Raw genomic sequence first — 19,622 nt, forward strand, 5'->3', positions numbered from 1 at the left:
CCCCCAGTCCTCCCATCTGCAGTGGGATGATGTTCTCTTCTGTCCCCCACTCCCTTCCCCCAGTCCTCCCATCTGCAGTGGGATGATGTTCTCTTGCATCCCCCACTCCCTTCTCCCGTTCCTCCCATCTGCAGTGGGATGGTGTTCTCTTGCGTCCCCCACTCCCTTCTCCTGTTCCTCCTATCTGCAGTGAGATGGTGTTCTCTTGCATCCCCCACTCCCTTCCCCCAGTCCTCCCATCTGCAGTGGGATGGTGTTCTCTTGCGTCCCCCACTCCCTTCTCCCAGTCCTCTGCTTCCATCTTCTCTTCCATTCTAGTCATGGCTCTCAAGCAAACTCTGAAGAGTAGGGGATTTGGAGTCAGAAGGTGTAGCGACTTGCTTGGGTCAGTAGAACGTAAGAGAGGTGACCTTGTGCCTTCCAAGCCTGGGCCTCAAGAGGCTTTACCCACTTCCTCTCACTCTCTCTTGGAACGCTGCCATCTTCCTGTGGGCAAGCCCAGGCCAGCCCACTGGATGGAGGGTGAGAGACACGAGGCCCCGCCTTTGATCAGCCAACCCCTAACAGACCTGGCAACTGACCACCCAGCCCAAACCAGAACCTCCAGCTATCCCCATCCCAGAGTGCCAAAGCACAGAATCATGAGATAAATAAAACTCGCTATTTTAAGGCAAAAAAAAAAAAAAGAGCTATAGTAACTCATCGCCTTTATGTAGGGGCAGAGCTCTGGGTCCTTTGTGGGGCATTCTGGCTGCCAAAGGAGAGAGAAGGCTGTGGTTTGGGCGATGTACCTCCAGCCAAGAAGGTGTGATTCAGCCTCAAGCCAGATATGTGTTATTTTGAGTCTCATTCACTGTTGGTGTTGTGTATCCCAGTTTGCTTTCCCCAGGACTTTAGGGCTGGAATGCAGAGACACTTGAAGTGCTTTTCCTTGCCACCCCCAGCTCACTGTGCTCCGTCTCTCCTTTGTAGGGTTTGATTTCTAACCTGACACTCGGCTGCAGTATCCTCACGGACTGGCTGATCTTCCCGTTGAACGCTGAGAACGCAGTGCGAGGCCACCTGGGGGGCTGGGGTGGCCATGGCAACAGCTGCCATGTTGAACCAGAGCCTCACAGCTCATCGAACTTCACACTGCCAGCCTTTTATGTGGGGAACTTCTCCATTCCGGCTGGGATCCCAGACTTGCCCCAGGACACCTTTATCCAGTTTCCTGGCTGGACCAAGGTACGTGTCTTCATGGAGAGTGTTTGAATTGAGGCCCCAAACATCTGGTTTTTTAGTGTCTGAGAGAGAATCCCAAAGGGCCGATAGTGAGATGCTGTGTGACGGTTGTGGGTGTGGAGGGTTTTCTGTGTTATCCGACCCACTCCTCAGGAGCGAGGTGGTAGCAGAACTTAGGGGGTTCGGTGACCAGCTTGCAGGTCCCACCCCCTGTCCCATTTGACGGCAACCCCCTTGAGTGAATGATGGTTTTTCTGCTCAGGTAACTGAGCACAGCGAGAGGGCAGCTCTAGTACCTCATCAGGGCCACGTCCTCACTGTCTCCAGCCTCAGTAGGCCTTGGCCTTGCCCAGAAGTCCTCGGTCTCTCTCCCCTTTCTCCAGTTGGCCTTTGTAACCTCACCTCTCTACGTAGGCCACCTTACTCTTTCCCCCACCCCCTCAGCTGAGGGCTTCATCCTGCTGTCAGGTGTAACTTGACTGCTATCAGGTATAACTCCTTTGTTCCCTCCGCTTCCTGTCAGACTTTTCTCTCTGTCTCCACCCTCACTTCCTGCCCAGTGGCCTCTAGAAGGAAGTCTGAGCTCCGACTGCCCTCCCCACCTTCTTCCTTCAGGCCAGGATTCTACTCTCATACTTTCTCCTCCTGCATTTTGTCAGCCTTTCCATCTTTTCTGCCAACTTCCTTCCAGTGGCCCAAAAGTGAAATCCTCTGCTCTAGGGCCTAAAATCAAAATAAAGCTCCTCCTGGGTCTCCCCACCCCGCCTTAGCTAACAACAACAACAAAACACCAAACCCGTGGCTGTGGATTCGATTCCGACTCATAGCAACCCTACAGGACAGGGTAGAACTGCCCCTTAGGGTTTGCAAGGTGTGGCTGGTGGATTCAAACTGCCGACCTTTCGGTGAGGAGCCGGACACTTAACTACTGCGCCACCAGGGCCCACTTAGTTAACAAGCATGTTCTTATTCCTTCGCCTCCTCCCGTTCTGCCCCCTCCCTCCCTTGGTGTCTTCTTTTCATCTCTTTCCTTCTCTCTCCCTGCCCCCCTGGCCATGATGCGTTCATCGGTCAAGACTGGCATTTGCTTCTCGATAAAACCTTCGCAGACCCTTTGTATGAGGCATTGGTGGTTCTGTGGTAGAATTCTCACCTTCCATACGGGAGACCCAGGTTTGGTTCCTGGCTAATGCACCTGATGTATAGCCACCACCTGTCTGTCAGTGGTTTGCATGTTGCTATGCTGCTGAACAAGTTTCAGCAGAGCTTCCAGACTAAGACAGACTAGGAAGAAAGGCTGGGTGATCTACTTCCGAAAATTCAGCCAGTGAAAATTCTATGGATAGCAAAGCTTTGAACCCTCTGGGTTGTGAGCTTTGTAGGGGGCAGATAAGGTGCCAAGGTTATTCACCATCCTGCCCCTCCGGGGGTCTGGTTGCTGTGTAAATCTTTTCAGATGAATGGGTGGGTGCACAAATCCTGTGTTGTTGAGCACCTGGGAGGAAAGCGGATGGGAGGAAAGTCCTTTTGTTGTGGTGGGGCTTTGCTGTGTGCTGTGGACACAGGCCAGGGAAGATGAGAAAACCTGAACACAAACCATTGTGGTACCGAGTGCTGTCAGTTTAGCCTTGAGAGAAAAGCTCTTAAGAGATGCAGAGCAGAAGGAGAACCTGTTTCAGGAATTCTGAGAAGGGCTGAGTGACTTAGCTGGAAATACACCTGAAAGGTGGATGGCCTTTTACCAGAGGGAGTTTTGTCAGGGAAGGAATTTCAGGTGGGAGAATAATAGAAGCAGAAGTGCAGATGTGGAAGCATGAGGCATTTTGGGAGGTCAGAGGGGGTTCACCTTGGCCAGGTCATAAAGATATTTAGCCAAGAGTAACTAGCCGGGTGTTCTGCTCAATGCTTTATCGACACTATCATCTTAATCATCGAAAAAGGCTGTTGTGGTTGGATGTCCGATCATTGCCTCCAGTTTGCAGGTGAGTAAATGGAAGCTCAAGACCTAAGTAACGTGTATGAGGTGCAGAAGTAGATCATGGTACGTGGGTATTGTCTTAGTCATCTAGTTCTGCTATATCAGAACTACCACAAGTGGATGGCTTTAACAAACAGAAATTTATTCTCTCACAGTCTAGGAGGCTAGAAGTCTGAATTCAGGGTGCCAGCTCCAGGGGAGGGCTTTCTCTGTCTGTCAGCTCTGGGGGAAGGTCCTTGTCATCAATCTTCCCCTGGTCTAGGAGCTTCTCAGCACAGGAACCCCCAGTCCAAAGGATGCACTCTGCTCCCAGTGATGCTTTCCTGGTGGTATGAGGTCCTCACTGTCTTTTTACTCACTTCTCTCTTTTATATCTCAAAAGAGATTGACTCAAGACACAACCTAATCTTGTAGATTGAGTCCTGCCTCATTAAGATAACTGCCTCTAATCCTGCCTGATTAACATCATAGAGGCAGGATTTACAACACAAGGGAAAATCACGTCAGATGACAAAATGGTGGACAGTCACACAATACTAGGGATCATGACCTAGCCAAATTGACACAGATTTTGAGGGGACAAAATTCAATCCATAACAGGTATCTCAGTCCCAGCTGTGTCTGACTTGAAGGCCCATGTGAAAAGGCAGGCAGTATTGTGTAGGGCTCAAGGGCCAATGAGGAACTTGGGCTAATTAACTGGGCAGGGCCTCTTTTTTGGTCTGATGGACACACTGCACTTTCATGCTTGAAAAGTACATATACACACAACCTTTGTGAGCATGTCAGAGGGTTCAGACCCCAAAGTACCGCCCAATCCATACATCCACATAAAAACTTGTACATAAATGTTCAAATGTGTGCATGTTCATAAAAGCATTATTCAAATGTTTATCAAAGCATTATTCCTAATGACCAAAAGGTGGAAACAGCCCACATGTCCATCTGCGGATGCTAGATAAACAAAATGTGGTCTATTCATACAATGGAACATTATTCAGCCATAAAAAGAAAAGTACTATATGCATGTTACAATGTGGAAGAACCTTGAAAACATTAGGCTAAGTGAAAGAAGCCAGTCACAAAAGACCACATATTATATGATTCCATTAGCATGAAAGCCCAGAATAGGAAAATCTCTAGCGATAGAAAACAGATTAGTGGTTACCTAAGGCTTGGGAGGAGCCCTGGTGGCTCATTTGTTAAGAGCTTGGCTGCTAACCAAAGGTCGGCAGTTCAAATCCACCAGCCGCTCCTTGGAAACCCTATGGGGCAGTTCTACTCTGTTCTGTAGGGTCGCTGTGAGTAGGAACTGACTCGACGGCAGCTAACAGCAACAAGGCCGGAGAAGGGAGTGAATGCTAAAGGATACGGGATTTCTTTGTAGGGTGGTGAAAATGTTCCAGAATTTATTGTGATGGTGGTTGCAGAGCTCTGTGAAGAGACTGAAAACCACTGAAGTGTAGACTTTAAATGGGTGAATTGTATGGTGTGTGAATTATATCTCAGTGAAGCTGTTACCAAGGCGGAGGTGGGGGGGCCCATCCAAGGGATTTGTGGGTCCCAAGTTGAGTAGGTCTGAAGGTCCGAGGATGTACATATGTCATACGTGAAGCAGAGCGTGTGTGTTTTTTGTTGTTTACTGGTGGGCAGCGTCCCTTTGCTGAGGACGGTCCTGGGCCAGCTCCTGAGGGTCCGAGTGATCAGTAGTAGCCTCGGAAGGGACAGATCCGACTCCCCATAGGACGTTGAGTTCTGACTTCTGGGGGAATCAGCTATCTGTCAGATGAGGGGGCAGACCCAACGAGGCACCAGCCTTTTCTGAGAGTCTTGCCTCCAGCCCTGTCTCTTGCCACTAGCCTGTCTCCACCCTTTGTGTCTGGGGAGAGCCCTGTCAAGGCCCCGGATGCAGGCCTCCTGACTTTTGCGATTCATTTGCTGTAAAGAAACTGCCATGACTTAGTAAAATCACTGATAAGGGTGATCTATGGGATAAAATATCACTTCTGGTTATTTTGGCTTTACTTGAGTCAGATGTGGCTTTCTGGTTAAAGGCCCAAATGTCAACTGGAATTTCAGGGCCTGGGGTCAGGCAGGCTTCGCTCTGTCCAAGACACACAGGGCAGCATTTTCTCAGCACGGAGCTTGTGTCTGACCACAAACGCTCCCTGAGAAGGTGCTCCCCTCCAGTGCTTCAGCTCTAGGACGTATGTGTCATACCTGAAATGTTGTTGTCTGTCAGTGCGGTGACGTTTGTGCCATTTACCTCTCTCTCAGACGGGTGTAGACAAGTCACGTATTAATATCCTATGCAGCTTTCCAGCATTTTTTAGCCTCTTGCTGTAGATCTCGTGCTTGACAGAGCACGGTGGTGAGAGGGGTCAGGTAAATGCCCCATTCTTCCGCAACCAGAATTATGTTTTGAAAACCTGAGATTCACAACGGAGTATTGACTAAAAGCAATTTTATTTTTTAAAGGCAAGCGTTCCTGCCTTCCAGCTATAAAAACAAATAGACAAAAACACACAATAAAAGAATTTGCAACAAAGGGCTGACAAAATACCTTTTATTCTCCAACCAATTTTACGTCTTGATTTTGACATCTCCTTGCCTTCTTAATAGGGTTTATGGAGCTTTTTCAGCCTTGTCCCTGATGACTCAATGCCAGCCATGTGGTTTCAGTCCATTGGGAGATGTGGACATGTAGACAGAGCCCAGGAGGACCATGAGAGGAGATCTGTAATAGGGGCATGAACCCACGGGGCCAGGAAGAGATGATAAGTTTTTAGGATTGCTGAGAGAGACTGGGTCTTCTCATTGTTATTGTGTGCCATCAAGTTGGTTCTGACCCAGCGACCCCACGTGACGGAGTAGAACTGCCCCATAGGATTTTCTAGATTGTAATCTTTATGGGAGCAGAGTGCCAGGTCTTTCTCCCGAGAAGCTGCTGGATGGGTTCGAACCACCAACCTTTTGGTTAGCAGCCAAGCGCTTAACCTCTGTGCCACCAGAGCTCCTTTGGGTCTTCTTAGAGGGGACATTTTGGGCAGAAGGACTGAGTTCAAGGACAGAGAGGGGAGTGGTAGAAAATGAAGTTAGAGGATCAGTTTGGGGGCCAAACGTGAAAGGCTTCATGTGTCAAGGAGTTTGGACATTACCCTGAGAACTTTGTAGAACCAGAGGAGGCTTTGAGTGAAGGCTCTAAGGGTCTCCTGCAATTCTTAGCGCATAGACTGTAGAGCAAATATTACTGGACTGCCTGGAGGCAGTTTTCGTTTTCCACTTCGTTTTATTCAGCTATGTCAGGTGTCACGACGACCATTGTTAGGTGACATGTTGCCTAAAAAGTTCTCTCTTGCCTGCCTTCATAATGGAGCTTACGGAAGTTGAGGAGGACAGAAATTTATATTTACGGTTTGAGGCAGGGAGGAAGTGATTCATTCTTTAACTAATATTTTATGCTTTGATGGCTCCAGTTCTATTTCAGTTTGTCCTAAAACACAGAGAGACCATAAAGTTAATTAACCTTATTTAATTTAGACTTTATTTAAGGAGGAAGCAAAGGAGTGTGATTTGCGTCAACCCCGGTCCATCTGGGAATTTGAAGAAAGGGGGTGATTCCTTTTTTCCTGAGAACTCTGGTGAGATCTGTGTAAATCTCCTCCCTCAGCAAGCCCCTCACTCTTTTGCCTTTGTTGTTGTTGTTACTTTTCTTTCTCCCAAGTTAGCCTCCCAGTTGTCCGTGAGGTACGTGGGGTGAGAGCCTCTTCATCTTGGGAACTGGACCTTTGTCTTTCCTGTTTTAAGCCCTCCATCTTTTTTCCAGAGAATAATAAAGTCGACATTCATTTCCACTGTATTGCTATTATTTTTAAAGAAGCTGCAGGCCACGTTTGAGAAATTTAAAACTAGAGCTTAAAACAGTATCTGAACTTTTGTCTTAAAGTCTCGTGAGAGAATTTTATCTATCTTGAGAATTTAAAATAGACAGACACACAAATCTGTCTGATCAACAAAAGAAGTAGGTCAGGCATTTCCGGGAGACTCACACTTATTGAACCCCCACCTGTCTGTCACCCAATAGCCAAAAGGATGGACTGAAACATACCAATGATGATGAAGGTGGCACAGGACCAGGCAGTGTTTTATTCTGTTATACATAAGGTGGTCGTGAATTGGAGACAGTGCGGACAGCACCTAACCGCAACATTTATCAAAACAATTATTTTCACCTTGGTGATAATAACGAAGAGGGAGGAAACTGCCAGGGTCAAGATATAGTCAGAGAAAGTCAGACTTTGTCGTGATGGAGCTGTCTTAACTGGGTCGACGCTCCGAGGCCCCAGAAGCCACTGGTGTTCGCTCTGCCAATGCCTGGCCCCAGCGGGGCTCATTCCATTCATTGAGCGTGTGTCTGCGTTTAGATCACCTTTACCAAAATGGGCATACTCCCTGCCCCCAGCAATTTCGCCATCGTATTTTAAATGAGGAACAAAAATCAGAGCGAATATATTTTTTAAAAACAGAATTTTTAAAGGTTTCCTTCTTTCAGAGTGACTGTTTCTCATTGATGCTGGTCGAGTGGGGAATGCAAGTTTGTTTGTTTGTTTTAATTGTGTTTTAGGTGAAAGTTTACAGAACAAATCAGTTTCTCATTCAAAAATTTTATACACAAATTGTTTGGGACATTAGTTGCAATCCCTGCAATGTGTCAGCACTCTCCCCCTTTCCCTTTCCACCCTGGGTTCTCCGTGTCTGTTAGTACGGTTTTCCTGTCCCTTCCTGCCTTCTTGTCTTTGCTTTGGGCCAAGTGTTGCCCATTTGGGCTCATATACTTGATGGAACTAAGAAGCACTGGGAATGCAAATATTTCTTCTTCCAGTGAGCAGTATTCTCTAAAGCTCTTAAACCAAGAGCAGAGTAGGGTTGGTGTGACTCTTCAGAAGCCAGTGTCTTTGGCTTCCACCGTAAGAAGACGCTTGTGGCCAGTCTGAGACACTTTGTCCAAAGACTTGAACCACTTTGTAGAAACATGAGTGTGAAAAATTCTTGTAGCAGGTCTCCGTGTCACCTCTTCGGTGAATCCTTTCTCGGGCAGAATTATCAACAAGTATTATCTACCGAAAGGAGCCCTGGTGGCACAGTGGTTAAATGCTTGGCTGCTAACCAAAAGGTCAGTGGTTTGAAACCACCAGCCACTCTGTGGGAGAAAGATGTGGCAGTCTGCTTCTGTAAAGATTACAGCCTTGGAAACCCTGTGGGGCTGTTCTACTCTGTCCTGTAGGGTCGCTATGAGTTAGAATTGACTTGACAGCAACAGGTTTGGTTTTGGTTTTTTATTATCTACAGATGGAGTCCCTGGGTGATGCAAACAGTTAAGTGCTCAGCTACTAACCGAAAGGTTGACAGTTCAGATCCACCCAGAGGTGCCTCGGAAGAAAGCCTATTGATCTACTTTCAAAAGCTGACAGCCACTGAAAACCATATGGATCACAGTTCTACTCTGACACACGTGGGGTCACCATGAGTCAGAACTGACTTGATGACGACTGGTTTGGTTAGTTTTCTTGGTATTAGCTACTGAGGGCTGCTGAATGTACATTGAATATCACTCTGCTTTGCTGGGTGCTGAGAATCTAGGCTCGAATAAGATGGGCAAAGCCCTTCCCTTCACAGAGCCTGAGTTATAGCTAGAAATACTGAATCAACCAATCATCTAAAAAATGATAAGAATGTCGGATAGTAAGAAATGAGTGACTTGGGGTGGAAGATCTGATATTGAGGAGGGTGATCATGACTGTGTTCCCTGAGGAGGTGATGATGGAGTTGAGACCCTAGTTATCAGAAGTCTTCAGACGTGGGGAAACCGTGTTTCTGGCATACAGGGAAGCTAGTGCATACGTGAGAACAAGTCTGGTGTGTTAAGGAATGGACAAGAAGTCCACAGGGAGTCCAGTGAGCAAGGGTGAGAACGACGGACACAGGGTGAGAATGGCGGACACGGGCGAGAGGAGGAAGGTGCGCTGTGAGTCCTGGCAGGGAGGTTAAAAGCAGGAGCGTGACATCATCAGATTTTCATTGTGGCTGCTGTGTGGAGCCGGTTGCAGGGTTAGGGGAGGAAGTGGGGAAACCCGTGAGGAGGCTGCGGTGGTCTCAGACAGCAGTGATTCTGACCTGATCTAGAAGATGGGCTGTGAGGATGAAGGGAAGCGGAGAGATTGTGGCCTGGTGATGACATTACAACCTCCGCCTCACCCGCGGCAGCACTGCCCAGTATGGGAGCCACTAGCCACAGGTGGCTGTCTGAGTTTAAATGGCAATTAATTTGTGCTCGCTTCGGCAGCACGCGTACTAAAGACGGGAACAATACAGAGAAGATAAGCACGGCCCCTGCGCCACAATGACACGCAAATTCGTAAATTTAAATTAATGAAAATGAATTAAAAGTAAAAATTCAGCTCCTCCTTCACACTGGCCACATTGCGGTTGCTCCATAGCCACATGTGGCTCGTGGCTACTCTGTTGGACAGCACGGGACACTTTCATCATTGCAGAAAGTTCTGCCCCACGCTCAGTGCTTATGACATCCTCTGTCTTGGGAAGGCAACTAAGCCAGTGTGTAGCTCACTCAATGCCCGTTTTGTTAAGAGCCAACGTCCCTAGGTGATGCAAACAGTTTGCATTCAACTGCTAACCTAAAGGTTGGCAGTTCTAACCCACCCAGTGGTGCCGCAGAAGGAAAAGCCTGGCAGTCTGCTTCCATTAAAATAACAGTGAAGCAAACCGCGTGGCACAGTTCTGCTCTGTAACACATGGGGTCACATGAGTCAGAGTTGACTCAACGGCAACTATAACAACAACGTGTTAATAGCAGAAACAAACAAAAAAAAAACGGTTGCCGACAAGTCGATTCCGACTCATAGCGACCCTATAGGACAGAGTAGAACTGCCCCATAGAGTTTCCAAGGAGCGCCTGGTGGATTTGAACTGCCGACCTTTTTGTTAGCAGCCATAGCACTTAACCACTACACCACCAGGGTTTCCATTAATAGCAGAGGATGGAGGGAAATTTTGTTTCTGAGAAGTTTATAGCAGGAAGCTCTGGAGAATTAACTGAGGCCAGAGAAGATGTAACGCTGAGTTTGAGATAAGGTTTGGGAGGAGTCACAGGGCACGTGCACAGCATGCTAGCTATATATCACAGCATCGTTTGGATGAGGAGGCCTCGTTCCCATGGGAGCTGAAGGCTCACCATGGGCCACAAGCGATAATCTTTGGGAGAAAAGAGTCACTAGAACAGATCAGACAGTGTGTAGAATTAAGGAAGGTGATTAGAAGAAAAACAGTACCGACTTCGATTAGCAGCCAGGAGCAACAATTTACAGGTTTAGCTGCTGAGCAGGTCTCAGCAGAGCTTCTGAACCAAGAAGAACTAGGAAGAAAGGCCTGACAGTCTACCTCTGAAAGTCTGCCAGTGAAAATCCTGTGCATCACAATGGTCCCGTCAGCAGCCAGTCTTGGGGATGGCACCGGACTGGGCAGCTTTTCATTTCTATTGTGTATGGGATTGCCATGATCCAGCAGCTAACAAAAATTACTGTAAGTAAGTGTTTAAAAAAAAAAAAAGCCCACGTAAATAACGCTCCCACTCCATAGAACATGCGGCACAGCACACTTACAAAAACGGGTCGGAGAGGGGGTTGTGTGGTAGGCAAGAAATGTATAAAGTGCACATTATTTGCATAAACATATGGTAGTTATCTTGTGCTGTGTACTGGTTATCTATTACCTTCTCTCTCTCTCTCTCTCTCTCATTTCCCCCTTGATCAATTCTGATTGGCCTTGTTTGGGGTTTGCTCATGTGTTTTTTATAAAAACCAACTTCTGGTTTTATTATTTCTCTATTGTATGTTTTCTGTTTCATTTAATTTTAATCATCATTTTGAAGACAAACTTTTACTGAAGCATAAAATGTATACGGAAAAGTGCACGATTTGTCATCACGCGGTTTGATTAATTTCCAAAAAATTAACATTCTTGGATAACCACCACTCAGATCAGGGAATAACATATGATCTGCCCCCAGAAACATCTCTCGGGCCCCCTCGAAGTCACGTCCCATCTCCTCTCCAATGGTGTCATCTATCCTGACTTCACTCGCCATAGATTATTTTTGCCTAAGTTTGAACTAAATATATATGCCCAAATAGGCTGCTCGTGTGCACTAGTTTGATTATTGGCGCCTTTGAAGCTCTATCATCCTGTCACCAGGTAGTTAGATCTGTTACTAAGCATGTGAGCCCAGGAGTCCGTTAAATTTTCCTGTATGGATTCAGCTCAGGTGTCCAGGCAGTCAGTCACCAAGTGTGTGGTGCAGGCTCTCACCTGCAGTCTTAGAGAGGCATAGGTGATTGGTGCCTCGGCAAAGGAGCTGTGCCAACCCTGAGGTCCTGGCTTAGGGGAGCCGATAGCTTATTTTTTCCGTTTGTTAATTTGTTTCCTCTCCAAGGCCAGGAGAATGGGTCAGGGCGCCTTATGGGATCTACTTCCGGCCCAGGGGTACTCCTCAATCGCTGAAGCCGGCCAGGACCCGGTGCAGAGCTGGGAGGGAGAAGGTAAATGCTAGAGAGGTTTTGCCCAAATGGTTTTTTTTTAATCCCCGCGGTAGGCCACATGCGAGTGCTTATCTTTAGCCACTTGAGTGCTGCTTTTCACTGGTTCTGGGTGTCCAAGTAGACTCTGCTGCCGGATCTCTCTCTGTGTGGAAAGTGCCTCCCGAGCTTACAGAGCTGTATGCCCGCCTCACTGCACACCCTGAGCTGATCTGGACTGAAGGGCTGTGGCTCCTGCTGGGTCAGGTCTGGCAACTCCTCGCTGCTTCTGAACTCTCTCTCTCTCCCCACCGCCACTCAGTCTGATTCCTCAACTTTGCCTTTGATGTTCAGGGCTCCTAGATATTCATATACAATCAATTCACTTGTTTTTTCAGGTCTTTGTTGTAAGAGGGACCTGGAAAGCCGTCTGACTACTCCGCCATCTTGGCCCCGCCTCCTGAATGATATATATAAATGTGATCGTACATTATGTAGACCTTTATGTTTAGCTCATTACGTAGAACAGTGCTTTGTTGATTTTAATTGCTGTATGATATTCAGTTGTTTGAATATGCCAACATTTATTTTTTCCATTTTACTGGAAAGGGGCATATGGGTTGTTTCCAGCTTTTGCCTATTAAAAATAGTGCTACCATATGAATACTCTTGTGCATGTCATTAGGGACACATGTGTACATCTTTCTTATAGGAGTGGAATTCTAAGAATTGAATTGCTGGGTCACAGGCATTTGCCACCCAAAGGGTTTTTCAAAGTGTTTGTACTGGTCGACACCCTCCAGCAGTTAATGAGAACTTCCATTGTCTTACATCCTTGTCAACAGTTGATATGATATCATCCATCTTTTTATTTTAATCATTTTGGTGACTGGGATTGATACCTTGTTGTGGTTTTAATTGGCATTTCCCTGATGACAAATGAGTTGAAAACATTAATTTATTTTTGTGTATGGTGTGAGGTGGGGGTCAAGATTCACTTTTTTCCCATACAGCTATCCAATTGACCCAGCACCATTTGCCAAAAAGACTGTTCTGTCCTGTACTGAATTGCAGTGCCCCCTTTTTCACAAATCAATGACCATATGTGCATGTGAATCTGTTTTGACATTCTCTGTTCCATTGGTCTATTTTGGAGCAATGTCACTCTTTTTGCAGCAGCGTTAATTACTATAATAAGCTTGATAGTCCTGTAAGTGAGATCTTCCCATTTTGTTATTCATTGAGATTGTTTTGGCTGTTCTTGGCTGCCCCTTCCATTTCCACACACATTTTAGACTCAGCTTACCAGTTTCCATCAGAAAAAAAAACTACTGGGATTTTGGTTGGAATTGTGTGGAATTTGGAAGAATTGAGTATCTTTACAATATTGAGCCTTCCAACTTATTTAAGTCTTTAACATCTATCAGTAATATTTTATCGTTTTCTAGGTAAAGGTTTTGCACATCTTTCATTACATTTATTCCTAGGCATTTGATGATTTTTTGCACAATATTTTAATAGTATTTTAAATTTCATTCTCTGAAATTTTTTTCTAATATATAGAAATACATTTGTTTGTTTTATATGAGCTTGTATCAGGGGCCTTGCACATATCCCCTATTAATCCTAATCATTTGTTTATAGATCCTTTTGCATCTTCTGTGGACACGATCATGTTGTTGGCAATTAGTGATACTTTCATTAATTTCTTTCCATTCCTGTGCCTTTTATTTCTTTTTTTACCGTATTGCACTGGCTAGGAACTCCAGCATGATGTTACATAGAAATGTTCATACTCGGACATTATTTTTTCATTCCCAATTTCAGGGAAGGGGAGGCTTTATTATTTCACCATTAAATATGCTTTTCATTAAAAGTTTTTGAAAACACACTTTCTCAAATTTAAGTAGTTGTCTCCTCCATCCGGAGCCCTGGTGGTGCAGTGGTTAAGAGCTATGGCTGCTAACCTAACGGTCAGCAGTTCAAATCCACCAGCTGCTCCTTGGAAACCCTACTCTGTCCTACGGGGTCGCTATGAGTCGGAATCAACTCAACAGCAACAGGTTTGGTTTTGGGTCTTCTCCTTCGCCATCTTGACTTCTAACATTATAGTTTAGTTTTGCCTGTTTTTGAACTCTGCAAATGTGTGTATGGCTCCTCTTGCTCAAAATTTTGTGTCTGGGCTTACTCCTTGTTGGTGTGTGAGCAGTAATTCATCCCTTTTTACTGCTCTATATAGTGTTCCATTCTGAAAATACCACCGTTTGTTTATGTATTCTACAGGGGCCAGGCAGATAACATGAAAGAGGGAAGTGGTGAGATGTAAGGTTGTAGAGAGTGTTGGGGGACAGTGGGGACCTGGATAATATGTGCCCTGAGTAAAGGAACAGTTTGTACACAGTTTTAGCCTATTTGTGTTATGTGTGAACATAAGCCCAGAGTTGCTGTTTTTCTGATTTCTCAAAGAAGCCAACCATCTGTATATATTTTTAATTTGAAATTTCTTTCCATTTTTGAATTAAAGTTTCATAGCCCCAAGAACCCTAGGTTAATACATACATGTACTTGAAGGAGGCAGTAACTCTTTAGCCCATTATCATTCATTAACAGTCATTGTTGAACCTAGTGCGTGCTAGGCCCTGTGCCAGCTGGTGGTAAAGCAGGAGAATCAACACTGTTCCTGCCTTTTAGGAGCTCACAGTTCATGGGAAAGGTGGGCGTGTAACTGTCAACTCAACAGCTAACTGAGATAGAAAGTGCAATAAAGACAATGAAGTTTGGATAAGAAGGAAGAGTGGGTGGACAAGAAGAAAGACCCAGTCAAGACTCTGCACAATGGAGATGTTCTCCGTCAGTCACAGTTCAGTCTGGGAAGCGGAGTCCCGAGGAGTATCCTCTGTTAGGAATCAGACCTTACAGAAATGTGGGAGGAGCTGGGGATGGGAATGCTGGAAGAGGAAGGCAGAGTCAGAGGAGGAATCACTGACCAGCCTCCTGAGCACCAACCTGGGTGGACAAGTGGGCCTTTGCAGAAGAATCTGAGAATCAAGTTCAGCTGCTGAGGTAGCACGCTGGGGAGCTCACAGAGAGGCCTTTGGGGACCGTGGTTTCTGTGTAGCTACTGGATTGCTGGTCAGCTGGGCCAGCAGTTAGGAAGACAGCTGGATGCAGAGTGGAGGAGACCGAGGATGAGCTGGAACCAGCCAGCCACCTCCGGTTCTATCAGTCCCTGTGTCCAACCTCAATGACCAAGAGCAACAGCCTCTGTTCCTGTTCCACCTTCTCAGTCTCAAGCAAGGTCCCTTTTTGACCAACTAACCCAGAACCCTCTGGAGAAAGGGATCCAGGGAAACAGGTCCCAACTTCCAGGTTGATATGCACAATTCAGCACAAGGGACCGTGTCTTGGATAACTTGTGAAATAGAATTTTAGGTGTGAGAAGGGACCCCACTCTTGGGTTAGGAGCAGGCTCGGTTTTTGCTGGGAACGTAATGTGAAGCCCGTACTTTGCACACCCTGTCTCGGCTGCTGCTCGCAAGGCTCTCCACCGATCTGCCTTTGAAGCCATCTCCCACCTCGACCACAAAAATAAAGTGGCGCTGATCTCTAATACTGCAAAAACAAGGCACCGCAGATGGTAAACTGATAAAAGCCTGGTGAAGCTGTATCCTTTTAGGATGAATCGCGATAGCATATCCCGTGGTAAAAACAAGAGTAAAATGATTCTGAGAAGTGCGAAACTGTCATCCTTTTTCTAAATGACTTAATCTAACACACAGGTGGTTTTTAATCACTGGCCTCTTGTGTAGGCATGCAAACGCCAAGACCTCTTCAAGGGGATGGTGTAAGGAGCTCTCCCAGTCACAGAGCACCCACCCAGGGCCAGGTGCTGTGCTGAGTACTGCTTCCTCCTCCTGTCACTGTCCCCAGTCACCAGTGTGAACCACCGGAGTCTGGGAGAGGTTAGGGAGACTGCCCAGGGCCAGACAACTAGTAAGTGACTAAGATTTGAACTCAGGTTGGAAATTCAGAGGGAGCTTGGAATAAAGGGGACACCTGGAGGCTGAAAATTTCCCAAAGGTGAGCTACCAGGTAGCTGTAAAGTGCTAACTGCAGCTGCATAACCATGGGGATCAGGGCTGTCTTGGTTGTTTGGTGCTGCTGTAACAGAAGTACCGCAGGTGGATGGCTTCAACAAAGAGTTCATTCTCTCACAGTCTAGGAGGCTAGAAGCCAAAATTCAGGGTGTCACTTCCAGGGGAAGGCTTTCTCTCTCTGTCGGTTCTGGGGAAGGTCCTTGTCATCAATCTTCCCCTGGTCTAGGAGCTCCTCAGCACAGGGACCCTGGGTCCAAAGGACGTGCTATTCTGCTGGCTCTTATTCCTTGGTGGTGTGAGATCCCCATGTCTCTCTGCTCGCTTCTGTCTTTTATATCTCAAATCAGATTGACTTAAGACACAACCTGATGTTGTAGATTGAGTCCTGCCTCATTAACATAACTGCCGCTAATCCCACATCATTAACATCATGGAGGTAGGATTTACAACACACAGGAAAATCACATCAAATGACAAAATGGTGGACACTCACACAACACTAGGAATCATGGCCTAGCCAAGTTGACACACATTTTTGGAGAACACAATTCAATCTGGAACGAGGGCTTAGCAGGTGATGGCCCTAGCTAGGCCTCCTCCGTGGTGTCCCCAGTCTGTTTGGACCACTGTGGGTGCAATTTCTTTCCTTCTTCCTCCCTCCTTCCTTCCTTCCTCACATTTTATCTTTCTGTCTCTCCCTTTCTCTCTCGGGTGTGTGCGCGGCCTCCCCTCCTCCTCTCTCACTCTCCCTTTCTTTGTAACAGAATGTTCCATCTATTCCGCCCACTGGTGGGTCCTATCCGATGAGCAAATCTGAGCACACGCAGGGAGGCGGTGCGGATGCGCCCAAGCATGGCCCCGGTTCTTCAGGAGCGTCCCCTTCACATTCAGTTTTGCAGTGGGCAGCAACTTCTCCTGCTCACAGAAATAGTCTTTGCAGCTGGTAGGATCACCGGGGTCCTTGAAGCAGATGTGGAGTTCATGCCCCCTGGTATCAGCTGTGAGAAGAATTTAAACAGGCAGAGGTCAATGGAGAATCAGGCAGTCTCCAGGGCACCAGGAAATTCAGAAACTTGGCAGAACAGCATGCTGCTCCCAGAACTCACATCTGTGGCTGCTGAAGCCAGTCAGAGGGACCAAAGGAGTATTTTTCTGAAGCAAGTGTGGGTATTTGGGGCAACTGTGTCGCTCCTCCCACCACCCCCTGCCCCGACATGGCCAGATATCTCAGCTGCTGCTGGGACCAGCACCACCATGGGCCTAGCTCCCAACCCTTGCATGTGATGGAAAACATCCCTATGGGGCATGTCCTGCCCCCGCCACTGCCAGGCCTCCGTGTCGGCCGCTGAGCTGTCTGCATCCCCATGCTCCTCAGAGCAGGTGGTCTTGCCAGCTGATGGTTTCTCTTCTCTCTCTCCAGGGCCGGGTGTGGATTAATGTGCTTATGGTTAAGACCTACGGCTGCTAACCAGAACGTCAGCAGTTCGAATCTACTAGCTGCCCCTTGGAAACCCTGTGGGGCAGTTCTACTCTGTCCTGCAGGGTCGCTAGGAGTCGGAATCGACTCGACGGCAACGGGTTTGGTTTCTTTTGTTTGCAGAGCAGCTGGTCATGCCGGCTGATGGTGTCTCTTCTCTCCTTCCAGGGCCAGGTGTGGATTAATGGTTTTAACCTTGGCCGCTATTGGCCCGCACGGGGCCCCCAGATGACCCTGTTTGTGCCGCAGCACATCCTCGTGACCTCGGCCCCAAATACCGTCACAGTGCTGGAACTGGAGCGTGCACCCTGCAGCAGCGTGGACCCTGCGCTGTGCACCGTGGAGTTTGTGGACAAGCCGGTGATCAGCACAGCCGTGACCTACAGCCATCTCCCTACCTGGCCGGACCATGTGTGAGGTTTACTAAAGACTGTGTCGCTGCACATACCTCACAGATCCTCCTCCTAATGCGAACAGAGGTGGAGTGGAAGCTCTCGGTGTATTTCTGATTTTTATTTTGGAAGAATCATGTTGTCTTCTTGTGAAATAAAATTTGTACTTAACTGATGAGGTTACCGTCTCTAACGTTGAGCGGGTATTAAACTATATGATCTGATTTAAATCATATCTATACTTAAGTGGGAGCCCTGGTGGTGCGGTGGTTAAGAGCTCGGCTGCCAACCAAAAGGTCTGCAGTTTGAATCCACCAGCGGCTCCTTGGAAACCCTGTGGGGCCGTTCTCCTCTGTCCTGTAGGGTCACTGTGGCCGGAATCGACTCCACAGCAACGGGTTTGTTTTTTTGTTTTTTGTATACTCAAGTGGGCTAAATAAACCACCTCACTCACTCGAGGTAGAAGGGTTGGAAAATAGCGTTGGTTCAGTCTAGTGGGCTGCTGCTTTTCTGATGCTTATTTAACTTCTTTTTTAATTTCTGTGATACCTACTAAAAAAACCCATTGGCTGTCAAGTCGGTTTCGAGTCATAGTGACCCTATAGGACAGAGTAGAACTGCCCCATAGCATTTCCAAGGAGCGGCTGGTGGATTTGAACTGCCGACTGTTTGGTTAGCAGCCCAGCTCTTAATCACTGCGCCACCAGGGCTTCTGATACCTACTAGGTAGCCCATAAATCTAATTCAGAATAAGGAATTTGCAAATAACCTACATGATCAATAATTACAGAGTGTACATTCTATGGCACATTTGTACAGTAGGATACTGTGCAGCCACTAAATATTGATGCAGACCTTTATTTATATGAAAGTGCTTTTATGATAGATTGTGTGAAAAAAATCAGATTACTGTAAGTTTGGTCCCATTTGTATGTTTACACATAAGACCTGCACACATCCACCCACTCCACAAACGCCTGTACACATCAGTAGACACACATAAATGGGATTTACCGGGGTTTGCCATCGAGTCGATGCCGACTCATAGCAACCCTATAGGACAGAGTAGAACTGCCCCATAGGGTTTCCAAGTGGTTAAGAGCTGCAGCTGCTAACCAAAAGGTCAGCAGTTCGAATCCACCAGCCACTCCCTGGAAACCCTGTGGGGCAGTTCTACTCTGAACTATAGGGTCGCTGTGAGTCAGAATCAACTCAAAGGCAACAGGTTTGGTTTTTTTTATCTTTATTAAAGCAGACTGCCACATCTTTCTCCCGCAGAGCAGCTGGTGGGTTTGAATTGCCTACCTCTCGGTTAGCAACCCAGCACTTAACCACTGCGCCACCCAGGGGCAGGTTATCCAGTAAGGTAAGCACTGGCTTACCTGTGCTTATCTATTCATCTAGTGAACAAGTTCACATTTTTTCATCATATCAAACATTCTGCTTCTGGGTGTGGCTAGAATCTGTCTCCCATCCAACCCCACAGCACCTTCCTACAGCATGAAAGCCTGTTTTGAGAAATTTTTCCATTTCCTCTAGGTTTTCAAATTTGTTAGAGTACAATTTTTCATAGTATTCTGTTATGATTCCTTTAATTTCAGTTGGGTCTGTTGTGATGTCCCCCAACTCGTTTCTTATACGGGTTATCTGCTTCCGCTCCTGTTTTTCTTTTGTCAGTTTGGCCAGTGGTTTATCAATTTTGTTGATCTTTTCAAAGAACCAGCTTTTAGTCTTGTTAACTTTTTTTTTTTTTTAATTAATTTTATTGTACTTCAGGTGAAGGTTTACAGAACAAATAGTTTCTCATGAAACAGTGGTACACATATTGTTTTATGACATTGGTTAACAACCCCACGACATGTC

At 46.7% G+C, this 19,622-nt stretch overlaps 1 protein-coding gene and 1 non-coding gene across 4 annotated transcripts in view; both read left to right on the forward strand.

The window, feature by feature from the left end:
* GLB1 (galactosidase beta 1) overlaps positions 1 to 17,955 on the forward strand; it is a 105,843-nt gene extending 87,888 nt beyond the window's left edge. For 2 of the 3 annotated variants that reach the window (XM_023732243.1, XM_023732244.1), the window contains 2 exons: positions 973 to 1,227; positions 17,536 to 17,955. In XM_023732243.1, the coding sequence (XP_023588011.1) occupies positions 973 to 1,227; positions 17,536 to 17,784 (504 nt within the window). In that variant the 3' untranslated portion in view covers positions 17,785 to 17,955. The remainder of the gene's footprint in view (positions 1 to 972; positions 1,228 to 17,535) is intronic. The other variant, XM_004377405.2, reaches the window with a different exon arrangement.
* LOC111820765 (U6 spliceosomal RNA) lies at positions 9,530 to 9,637 on the forward strand. Its single transcript, XR_002824287.1, has one exon. It is a non-coding gene; the product is annotated as a U6 spliceosomal RNA (small nuclear RNA).
* Positions 17,956 to 19,622: the final 1,667 nt, after the last annotated feature.

The sequence above is a fragment of the Trichechus manatus genome, unplaced genomic scaffold (assembly GCF_000243295.1).
Source record: "Trichechus manatus latirostris isolate Lorelei unplaced genomic scaffold, TriManLat1.0 scaffold00049, whole genome shotgun sequence".
NCBI lineage: Eukaryota > Metazoa > Chordata > Mammalia > Sirenia > Trichechidae > Trichechus > Trichechus manatus.